At 41.9% G+C, this 12150-nt stretch overlaps 1 protein-coding gene across 1 annotated transcript in view; it reads left to right on the plus strand.

The window, feature by feature from the left end:
* Nucleotides 1-10560, plus strand: part of adamtsl4 (ADAMTS-like 4) — a 38109-nt gene extending 27549 nt beyond the window's left edge. The window contains exons 7-17 of the mRNA XM_044358602.1: nt 172-376; nt 960-1144; nt 2896-3061; nt 3620-3883; nt 4090-4219; nt 5293-5497; nt 6349-6522; nt 6638-6817; nt 7127-7306; nt 7590-7737; nt 7831-10560. Coding sequence (XP_044214537.1) covers nt 172-376; nt 960-1144; nt 2896-3061; nt 3620-3883; nt 4090-4219; nt 5293-5497; nt 6349-6522; nt 6638-6817; nt 7127-7306; nt 7590-7737; nt 7831-7961 — 1968 coding nt within the window. The 3' untranslated portion in view covers nt 7962-10560. The remainder of the gene's footprint in view (nt 1-171; nt 377-959; nt 1145-2895; nt 3062-3619; nt 3884-4089; nt 4220-5292; nt 5498-6348; nt 6523-6637; nt 6818-7126; nt 7307-7589; nt 7738-7830) is intronic.
* Nucleotides 10561-12150: the final 1590 nt, after the last annotated feature.

Consider the following 12150-nt stretch of genomic DNA (forward strand, 5'->3'; position numbering starts at 1 on the left):
CGCTGGCAATGGATGTGTCAAGAAAGTGAAAGTGAAAATGTCAAGAGGATTGAAATATTCTCCACTTTGCCCCTTCCCCTCCTCCCACATCTCCCTTGTTTCACTACCCCCCCTTTAGTTTCCATCTGACCCATCACTCACATCTTTCTTTTCGCCTTCTTCTCCTGCCAGACGGAGGGTTGTGATGGGGTTCTGGGCTCTGGCTCTGTGATTGACAAGTGTGGAGTGTGTGGCGGGAGGGACACTTCCTGTCGAAAGGTGGCAGGAAGCTTCCAAAATGTCACGGTTCCCCTTGGTTACCACAAGATCCTGGACATCCCACCCGGAGCAACATTCATTAACATCACAGAGAGACGAGCCAGCCCAAACTACCTGGGTAAGATGTATTAAACATGCACACACACACACACACACACACACACACGCAGTGTATTAATTCTTGAATAATACTTGCTGCAGCTCCAGTAAAAGTGAGACGCTGGCAAGGGAATTGCAAATTTGGAAATGAGATTTGGCCCATGAACGTGTGTGTGTGTTGGCTTGCACTAAGACTGTAAATTTTCGGAGTCAGAGCAGATAAAGCGTGTATTGTTAGAGCCAATAGAGAACCAGTGAAGTGTGTACATGTACAATACCAGTCAAAAGTTTGGACACACTTTCCCAGAATGAGAAAATGTGTCCAAACTTTTTACTGGTACTGGGTGCATGTGTGTGTGTGTGTGTGCGTGCATGTATGCGTGTGTGTGTGTGTTTGCCTCGCCAGGCTTCTATTTGGTAAGGAGGCTGCGCTCCAAAGTTTGTGTTTGTCTGTCTGAGTGTGTATTTGAGCTTATGGGTGTTTCCTTAGAATTCACCACTTTGTAGACTAAACAAGGTCAAAATAAGAAAAGGAAACTCAAATCTTGCTCCATTCCTCTTGTCCGTCCTTCTGACACTCCACTCCCTCCCTTTTTCTCCAGCCATGAGAAGTGGCACAGGGGCTTCTGTGGTGAACGGGCGTTGGGCTGTGGACCCTCCAGGGGAGTACCAGGCAGGGGGGACTACCTTCACCTACACCCGACCTAGAGCACAGGCAGAGGGAGAGGAAGACAGAGGAGAGTCCCTCAGGGCCCCTGGACCCACCACCACACAGCTACAGCTATATGTAAGTAGTGGAACACAGGAAAGCATTTATTTTAACCCTGTAAGCAAACATGAACCCGGGCATGACAAAATTAAGTTAATGATAAGAATCATACATAACATTGTCGTAAGCCCGAAGCTATGCTCCCCTGCTCTGTGTCAAGATCTTCCAGATAGGCAGCATTTATGGTGGGAGAAAGACAGATATACTTAAGCTTAGCCTGAACCACATCAGAGTATCAAGGACTAAATAATAACAACTCTAACCTCAGACTAAGATCTTATTAAAGAACAGGAGTCATCTGCAGCTTCTCATCCACTAACTTCAGGGCAGGAGGGGGTAGAAATAGCAAGCACCCACAAAAGCCAGAAGAGTTTGATCTCTGCTGGAATCACCTGCATTTTTAAGGCTTAAAGGGATTTTGATGTAAGACATAAAAAATCTATAACCATGCCAGTGGCACTGTGAGGCTGTAACGCTCATTACACACTGAAAACAAAATTGCTGTATGGGTGAAAAATGCATGAATGAAAGCGCTGCTATCCATAGATCCTTGCCAAGTTTGGTCTGTGGGCGGTGCAACAAGAAAAGACATGTCGCTCCTGAAATCAGAAGCGTTAATTGACCGTACATTGACCGTAGGACATCTCAGACTCTGCTTGTCAGGCTCAGCTTGTGACCAGCATTCAATTACTTTATCTTCTCATCAAATCAGGTCAGTGCAGAGGAAAGATGGCAGGCAAAGACAAACAGTCATTGTGAGGTAGTGAAAACTGATGAGGGCTTTTAATTCCTACATTGTCATTGCCATGGATTAAGGTTGTAAAGTGGGGATCACCAAAGTTATTAGGGTTTATCCTGTGGGGACCATGAATGCCTCTAGTCAATTTCATGTCAATCCATCCAATTGTGATTGAGATTTCTCTTTGGAGCCAAGTCTTGCACAGACAGACTGAGTGACTGACCGAAAAACTTTGTCACCTCTGGCAAAAATACCAGATCAAATTATGTTTAGATGATTGACTGTATTAAGTCTTGTGAGATAGATAGTATGAGGCAGTGGAAACATACTGCCATGTACACACAATCTGCTGAAGATCCATGGTAGCTGTGCTGTAGGTCACCCTGACCTCTGACCTTCCTGTGAAGAAAGAAAAGTAAATCTTTCTGTGGGTATCAATGAACTATCACCTTACATTTTAGCTGCACTAATCAATTTTTTGGTAACTTGCAGCAGCGCAAAAAGCTTTAAACACAACGTTGACATATTTTCATGTTATAAAGTTGTTATGGTGAGCAGATTAGTTAGTAGTTGCTGGTTTACATATCCAACAGACACTAAACAACATTTGTATTCATTTGGGTTCGAATATGAGACAAATATCCTTTTTTTTTTTAGCTCTGTTTTGGTGTCCTCCGTCTCCTGACAGAAATATTTGGTCAGCTAAAACAACTGCTGTCTGCTGCTTTGTGTTGGGTAACGTTGATGAGAGCAGTGAGAGTGGACCAAAACAGTAAAGTTGTGGGCCGTAAAAACCAAAACAACAAGCTTAAAAATGTTGAAAAGAGTTGAGGAAAACTTCAGAGTCGGGTGATAATTCTCTGTTGGATTTTCACTACAGTACAAGCGTCCCCTTGCACATTACAAAGAGTAATTTGTTCCATTGTTAAAATAAAAAATATTTATTAGAGCAGCTTTAATGTTTTGTGTTGTCCTGTCACTGACTTCATCTCCAGTACTTACTGTTTTCTCACCCTGTTTTGCTCCGCAGATCATTTTCCACCAGCAGAACCCAGGCATCGACTATGAGTTTTACATCCCTGTGGAGAAGAAGGAGGGAGAGAGGGAGAGGCTGTCAGAGAGAGACAGGGAGACACCCAGAGAGGCACCCAGAGAGAGGCAGAGGGAGCGAGAGGCAGGCAGGGCACCCCTTCGCAGTGAGTCCGTCGCACCTCGGCCTTCTGATTTTCCCTCTTCTGTTTCGAATATTTGACAGCTGTGTTTTCTGCATGCTCCATACAGTAGCAGGAAGCATAAGTCATACACAGCACATACTTGAATCTTTTCAGTGGCAGTCTTGAACCTTAAATCTCGAGATTCATTCTTTCCAAATTACTCAGACAACCCTACCGTAGCCCATGTCCTTGGAGAATGATTGACGTGTTTATGGATCTGAAGGGTGTGGTTATGGGCCAAGTGGGAGGAATTGTTTTAAGTGTTTGTGTGTGTTTGTGTATGACCTACATGGGAGGGTATCTGGTCCACATGTTCGTTGTCATGGGACCCTGACCTCATCATGACATCATTAGCCTCTGACTCACTACCTTCCTCCTATTCTCAATACTTCATCATTTGTGTTTTTCCTTGTTTCCTCACCCTTTATCGCTATTTTATCGTCCACCTCTTATCTGTTTCCCAATCTTCGCCTCTCTCCTGTACCTTTCCTGTTCTGTCTCATTTCTCTTTGTGTCCCTCTGTTTGTTCTTCTCCCACAGGTCCTCTCACTGTGTCCGTGGAAGACCTTCCTCCTGCTCCTCCCCCTGTTTCAGTCCCCTCTTTTCCCTCTTCCTCCTCCTCCTCCTCTGTGTTTTCTCCCCCCTCCTCCGACCGTTGGACACCTGAGAGGTCACGTCCACGAGGCTCAGCGCCCAATAGGAATGCTCGGATCCCCCCTCGCACTGACCTGCCACTGGACACTCAGCCACCATTTGTGTGGAGGAGAGGCGGACTCACAGAGTGTACTGCTACCTGTGGCAAAGGTAAATCTCCAGTAAGCCTTGTACACCTTCATAAATGCCTCATTTTAAATTAAATAGTTCTAGACACAAATCTTGTTACTAATATATGTATTTTTTTGGATGATGTGATGTCTCCCTCCTCTGGTTGCAGGGTGCAAGTACAAGAACATGGAAATGATGTCTTTCTCAATCTATACATCTGTCCATCTCTCTTTCTCTCTCTGTAGGTTCTCAGTATCGAGTGATTCTTTGTATTGACCGCCACACGGATGATGAAGTCCCAGCGAGGAAGTGTGACTCTGCAGCCAAACCTGTTCCTGAGGAGGAACCTTGTAACACACACCCCTGCCCACCATTGTGAGAATATACATATCTACCTTGAAGAAATATACCTTAAATAGACACATTTTTCTATTTTTAATCCCAGATTTGTTGGAACTGAATTTAATTTTTGGGAAAAGAATTGAACTTTCCCCAAATTATGATTTTTGCTGATATCTTACAGCACAAAAAACAGTTTTTCTCATGTAAAAAGAATGAATAATATACAAATTGCAGCCAACTTGTTTAGATTAGCTTTAGTTTATGCTATGTTAAAGCTGAGACTGATGCTGAAAAGACTGCTAATTGAATGTCACACCATATTATGAAACCAGTGGCCAGTAGAAAGATACCAAAAATATGAGTACAAAAATCTTAAAAACCAAAGCAACATTTGGATAACAGTTAATGCTGACATTTGTCATTTGTATGTGAGCGGGCTGAAATATCCCAAAACACCAAAATAGTCCTTAAAGGATAGGTTCACATTTTTTGAATTCTCTCTTGAAACAATCCTCAAATGCCCATATGTACACTGAAACATATTTTGGTCATTGTTATTGCACCTCCTGTCCATACTGGCTCTGATTCCAATGTAAGAGATAGGAATCTCATTCTGTGCAAACATTTCCACCTTCAAAAATGCATTCTTAAGCTTAACCAAAGCTAAAATGAGGCTTAGTTGCAGATTGTCAAATCAAGAAGGTAACTTCCAAAGTTACAGTCTGTTGTGTACAAAAGTTAGTCTTTTTGTTACTGTGCCTCCCCTGTGGCTCAGCAAGTAAACACAGTCCAGAGACACACAAAGAGGGAATTTCGTAATTTCGAAACCCACTTGATTTGTGTAATTCATACTGCTGAAGTCTCATATTACTCTGGCATCAGCTAAACTTACACAAAGCGAGGACTGTGGATTTTGTTCCCTCTTTCATACAACTAAAGAGGACACACAGTGGCCATGCATCATAAGCATCACAACATAAATGAGTGCAGTGATTTCTTTGCATAGACATACTTGAACACCTGTGAATGCTAAAATGTTAGATGTTATGTAGATAGTAGAGCCATGTGACTTATGTGTGATTTTCCGTCCACTCTCTGTCTGTTAGCTGGGAGGCCAGTGCTTGGTCAGAGTGCAGTGTGTCCTGCGGGGCCGGGGTACAGCAGAGGCAGCTCCAGTGCAGGCAAAGCTTTGGGAACCGCTCCACCATGGTCCACCCTCAGCGCTGTGCCAACCTCGATCCGCCAGAGTCCACACAGGCATGCCAGCTCCGCCTCTGCTCCCACTGGGAGGTCAGCTCCGACTGGAGCACGGTAAGTCAACAACACCAGTATGTGACCGCATCTGCTTGTGTGTGTGTGTGTGTGTGTGTGTGTGTGTGTGTGTGTGTGTGTGTTTGTTTGTGTGTGTGTGTATACATGGAAACGAGAGACCAAGCAGTGTATCTCAGCATCTGCAAACATAACACAGACACAGAGAGAGAATGAGGGTGGGGTTAAAATAAGCATGCATGCTTGTGTGCATGGAGTTCATTTTAATTTTGGCTTGTTACTTTGAATAAAAACTCTTAAAAAGGGAAAACTATGGCACTATATCTACATCGTAAATTTTAAAATGCTTTAATTATGTCAGCATAAAACTATTCCAGTACTTTCAAGACCGCTGCAGACACAGTGTTTGTTGGCAACAAATAATCATTTTTAATCATGGTTAATGTATAAATTTTTTTTCATTTAATCAGTCACACATTTTGGATAAGCTGCAAAAATTATAATAGATGTCAATCATAGAAAAAGCAAACAATTCTGTGAATTTTTAAAACTAACAAACAGCTGTTTATAGTTTTATAATTTACCTTATTTGTGTACTCTGTTTTTACCCATTTATATTTGTTTGTACATCATGTGCCATTTTTGTGCTGAATGTTTATCTTGCGTTTCTGGTTTACTGCTGCACATGAATAACCATTTCCACACAAATAAAGTGATTAATTGATTGATGATCAACCGGGAACTTTTTTTGTCCACTAGTTAGTTTAATTGGCTAATTATTTTGGTGAAGGTGGGAATGTTACTTTCTGTGGATCTTTTATATGATGTCCTTTCTGTCATCTATTTCTTCTCTTGTTTTTCCTCTTTCCTGTCTCTCTCTCTCTCTGTCACAGTGCTCAGTGGACTGCGGAGTAGGAAGGAGGACAAGGAGTGTGCGTTGCGTCAGCGATCAAGGCAGCGTGGTGAACGACAAAGAGTGCAACTCCAGGTCTCGCCCGCAGGGAAGTGAGGAGTGCAACATGGGGCCCTGTGTTACTAACTGGTACTTCACTGACTGGTCCAACACTGTGAGTAGCACACACACACACACACACACACACACACACACAGATGCAAAAAGGAACAAACATGCACTTCACAGTAATCCTCAACATGCTCTTCCACTTTGCATCTGTCCCTCAGTGTTCGGCGCAGTGTGGCCCCGGGGTGCAGAGGAGGGAGGTGGTGTGTCTAACCCGAGGAGGCGTCAGAGAGGGCGGAGGAGGAGGGGACTGTGTTGGGGATAAACCGGCAGAGATGAAGGCCTGCAACGGGGGTCCCTGTGTGCCAACAACCATGTGGTACGGCAGCCCCTGGACACAGGTAAGAAGGAGGGAATGAAGAAGGCTGAGAGGAGGAATGAATGAACTAAAGAGAAGAATGACAGAAAATTAGTTTTGAAGTATTGTATATGGCCATTTTTTGACAGAGGCAGCTTTGAATTATATCAGCTGATACCAATATTGATATTTAACAGCTTAAAGAATCCAGTAACTATATTGGTTTATATTTATTTTTGCTATTCATTTGCATATACTGATAAATTGACTGACAGCTTATATCGGCAGCTCCTATTACACTGTCAAGTAATGGTAATTCTGATGCATATGACTGACTCCTTGTTGTTTGCAGTGCAATGTCCCGTGTGGGAATGGAACTCAGCGACGAGACATCATTTGTGTCCAGAAGATGGGGAATGATTTTACTGTCGTACCAGCCAGCGAGTGTTCTCATCTGGACAAGCCCGCTGCGGTCCAAGAGTGTGAGATGGGAGAATGTCAGCCACAGTGGTTCACAACGGAGTGGAGCGCGGTGAGAGACGAGGGAAACGGAAAGGCTTAAGGACTTTCAAATATATACAAATCAGCCTTATATCTGTTCCTGAGTAGCGGCAGATCAGTGATAGGCTTTCTGAATGGTATTCATGAAGCTTGTATCTGTAAAAGCATAATTAAAAAAAAGCAGAAAATGGACAAGACAGAACAAACAAAATTAGCTTGAACAACTCAGCGTATTGTGTATTTCTCATGCCATATTAAATAATATTTAATGTATAACCATATTATTTACACTATGTCTCTGCTTTTGTTCTCAGTGCTCACGTTCTTGTGGAAAAGGCCTACAGATGAGGGAGGTACGGTGTCTAACATCAGACAAAAAGCACAACCACGAATGTGATTTTGATACCAAACCTGAACAGGAACAGATCTGCAACACAATACCCTGCAGTCCACAAGTCTCAGGTTGGTGTGTGTGTTCAATGTGATTTATTTGTGTGTATTTTCAATCACTGTCTTGTTCTCCACCAACCTCTCTCTCGTCCTCTCTAATCATAGATGAAAACTGCCGGGACAGACGGCATAACTGCATGATGGTGGTGCAGGCCAGGCTGTGCGTTTACTCCTACTATAAGACCGCCTGCTGTGCCTCATGCACCCAGAGTGCCCAGCGCACCAAGAGGCATTGACCGGCCAATCACAGACAGCCCAAGTGTGCAAGAAGTCAAGGATTAGGTCAAAGGGGCTGATCACCCCCCTGAAATGACAAATCTGTAGAAATGGACAACCCAGAGTAGACGTTAACACCTGTGATGGCATGTTGTTCACAAAACATTTAGCTATTTTCTCCTGATTCTTCAGGTCAAAACACTGTGAAATCAGACGGTTGGTTCTTTTTTTCCAGTTCTCTGTATACAGTTACATTTTATATTGCGTCTTAGAACCACATATTCCACTGAGCTTGCTTCTGTTTACTTCCTACGTTAGCTTTAACAGGTTCATAATGTGTCACACAGGGCTGAGTGATACATTTGCTGTGATTTCCACTCTTGGAGGCCCATTTCTATGGCTGAGTGATTGTAACGGAAGGTGCTCACTTTGGAAACAGCTGTGTTTCAACAGCACAACTAGTTGTTTTTTTTAAAGATCCCTCCTAATCTGCAGGATCTTACAACAGACATAGTCAGACATGCATACTGTACCACTAATTATAAAAAGAAATGTGCTGAATAAGTAATTACCATGCGTGCCAGATAAACTGTGTAGTACTATGTGTGCTAAAGATCTACTGGAATAGATCTACTGTGTTTCTGTACACTGCAGATGTCCCCCACTGTGCTACAGTGGCTACCCCCAACTAAGCTAGAAGGATTTCATTTACATATTGTCTGTCTTTTATGTTTGCCAAAAATATTTCCTCAAGTGTCCTCTTATTGTTCAGCTCAGTATTTGAACAGATAAACCAAAGGGGTGGCAGTAAGTGACCAAATATATCTGAGCGGGACGACAGAGGTGAGATTCTTCCCAAACTACAAGGATATTAGATGCGGGATGTTAAACAGGCGGCACCGACTCTGTTCAGTCCCTCAACGTATTCGTGTCAGTTAGACTGAAGACAACTGTGGGAGTTGTGTTAAAATCTGCAGCTAAGGTGTGAAAACTGACACTGCTGCTCACTTTAAGACATGAGACATAACAGACATGATTTTAATTTACCAAGTGAAGTTCAAGGATAAAACTGGTGCTGTTATAAACTTATTGTCACCAAGTCACATGAACAGACAAAACCAACAATGCATTTGTCTGTCTTTCTCAGCTTCAAACACACTGATTCCTATTGAAGATGTAAATCTTGAGAATTGAGCTGCAAATGTATCATTTTATTTTTGAAAAAAGCTTAAAAATGTCTGCAGTTTTTGGCAAATGTTACTATAACGTGAGTAAATAGTGCAATTGTTAGGGAGTATTTACAGTAGCAGTTACAGTGTACTGTATGTGAGATTGACTCAAAATAAACCACAGTGTCCGTGTTCATTGTAATGAAGAAACATGTCACATAACACAGATAATGGAGCTCTATGGCACAGAGGAATAAGCTATATCAGCCTTTGGCTACACAGACAATATTTGTTAGTATCGATTCGTTATTGGTTTTCGTCTTTTGTTGGATTTTTTAACAATAAGAACAGAATATCGATTTTAATCATCAACTAAATGACGCACAAGTTTGAATATATGTAAAGTGATTCACTCCTGACTGACCTGATTTTCCATCTCGGTGATAATGACACCATAACAGTTGTGCGCTCCCCATTTCCTCAACTCTTCTCAGAATCTCCTGTGTTTGCTTCCCTTTTCGCTGGCCTGGGAGGAGATTAATTAATCTGTCCTGTGAGAATAGATGAAGCCACAATAAGTGAATCTGACGGAACAAACTGCTCAGTTTATGTTAAGTCAGTCTGCATCCATTAGCACCTACTTTACTATAATCTCAGATGGAGGCTGAGAAAGCTGCTTTCTTTCAAAATTGATTATGATATGGATCAAATACATTCTACTTTGACCTGAAAGTAAATATTTTGCATATTGACGTGATAACCTCTGTATATGTGTGTAAGTGCTCTCTCTTTTTCCTCTTTTTTTCTCGTATATTGACTGTTTTTACTTTGCTGTCTCCCACACCTCCCACCACAAACTCACACACACACCCTGCCCACTCAAAGGTGAGGAGTCTGTATATTTGTCAGATATGTTTTAATGTCTATAATTTCTTTTGAACATAGTCGGCGCTTATGTTTTATAACTGAGTAGAGTTGAGTTATCAGAAGTGTTGTTGTAGACTGCATTTATTCACATCTAACTGTCATATAACTATTGTAATTTGCATTTCGACAAGAAAATCAGTGATTTTAATGTACTCTTGAATTTTCAATGTTTGTCATTTTGTGTGTGTGTTTGTGTGCGTGCATGTGTTGTGTGTTTTGTGATCATGGCTTTGAATGTGTCATCCTTGTCTTTAATCCCTTGTAGTAAAAAATTACATTTTATATTAAAAAAAAATAAAAAAGGATAGTAATTTATCTATTATCTAAAGAACATGTAATTTATTTTTGTGTTAAGCTGTAGCAAATTTCCTTTGTTACCACCAGAGTTTATGAGATTGTTATCACTGATATATGGAGTTTTTTTTTATTACGCAAAAACAAAACAAACAAAAAAAAAACAGTGTGGAAAAATTACAATCTCAATGCTTCATTTTAAATAAAACTGAAACAACAGATGAATTAAGTGGTGTGTCATATTTGATTTTGTCCAATGAATAAGGGTGTCATGGACATTTCCTCCAAATGATGGCGCCATTGAGTCTCAGACATACATGACAAGGCCTCTGAAATGAGTCACCTACATGGTAAATGTCTGCATTAGGATTAGTTGTTTGCTTGCTTGTCTAATAAAAAAAAAACGTTCTTGTTTTTGTCAGAACATTGAGTAGTAAGCTTTGTTGTACAAGCTTGACTTGGTCATCCAAATATTTTACCAGGAAGTCTCTTGAGATACACTGTCTTTTACATGAGAGAACTGACCATAACATCACCATAAAATCAGCCAGATCACAGTCGTTTGACAACATTTATTTAAAGCACCACATGAAATAAACAAAGTGCTTCATTGTTTTGATGTGATCTGTGGTTCTGAGATCCAAAGACAGTGTTTCCAAATGAAGTTTATCATGCAGATTATTCTGAGCCTACGGTGCATGATAAGAAAAAATCAATTTCTGCCAATTTCAGAGAGGTCATATATGTCTTAGCGCCTGAGGTGTAGATGTAGGAGAGGCTGGAAGTATTTCTGAGTAGAAGGCCAACAGTTAAAGTGAAAGCTGGGAAGAAAACACTGAAAGTTTAAAAAGGGCAGTTGCAAAAGTGCTGTGGTTGGATGTTGGTGCAATACTGAGGTTCCCCCCAAATGGGAATCAGCCTATAAACTGGAAACTGGAAAGTAAACCCCACAAATTCCCAGGAAATGACAGAGAACAAGGCGTTTCTAGGAAATTACAAGGATGCTGCACTTGTTTGCCAAGGTATTACTTTTTCATAACATTTGACTTGTTTGCTGTTTCTTTTTCTAGTTCACCCCTCCTTTAAGAAAGCCTCAACTTATCAGCTTTTGCTTCGCTTACAAAAAAAGCTGTATAACACAGAGTTAAAGGTTTTTCCCTCCTCAGCATCCTTGTTCTTGCACTTCGCGTGCATTGTAACCGTTTATTCTCCATCGTGCAGGGAGGCTTAACAGCTCCGGTGGCGTGCTGCCCTCCCGCCCGTTGCCTGCGCACCGTTCACATCCTCGGGGCGCTGCGTGCGGCCGTTGCGTGCCTCTCCTGCCGGTGCATTGGGTTTGCAAGAAGCCCCCATAGGATGGTGATAAACATGCAAGTGTGCATGTGTGCTGTGTGTGCTGTATGGGTGGGGTGTAGCCTATATATGTTGGATGAATGTGGCGGGTGAAGCTGCTCTCACAGAGGGCACGAGGCAAGGCAGGCAGATGGTGACCTTTTGGAGTAAATTACCATGAACCCTCTGACTCTCTCTTTTCACTCAATGCTCTCTGCTTCCAAGAATCTCGACACGCACCCACTCCTCAAAGACAAGAGAGATTATGATCTGGCACTTAGTTTTTTTTTTTTTTTTGGAATAACGTTGATGCTGCCATTTCTTTCCTTTACACATCTCAGTGAATTATTATTAGATCAATTTCAACCGGTTTTCCAAAGTGCACGCTGTAAAGTAAAGTAGGCCAACTCCAACCCCGAGCTATGTCTCCTTTTCCCTGTCACACATTTTACTCTATGTGGGTGTGTGAGCGTGAATTTCGGGCCCG

The sequence above is a fragment of the Thunnus albacares genome, chromosome 8 (genome assembly GCF_914725855.1).
Source record: "Thunnus albacares chromosome 8, fThuAlb1.1, whole genome shotgun sequence".
NCBI lineage: Eukaryota > Metazoa > Chordata > Actinopteri > Scombriformes > Scombridae > Thunnus > Thunnus albacares.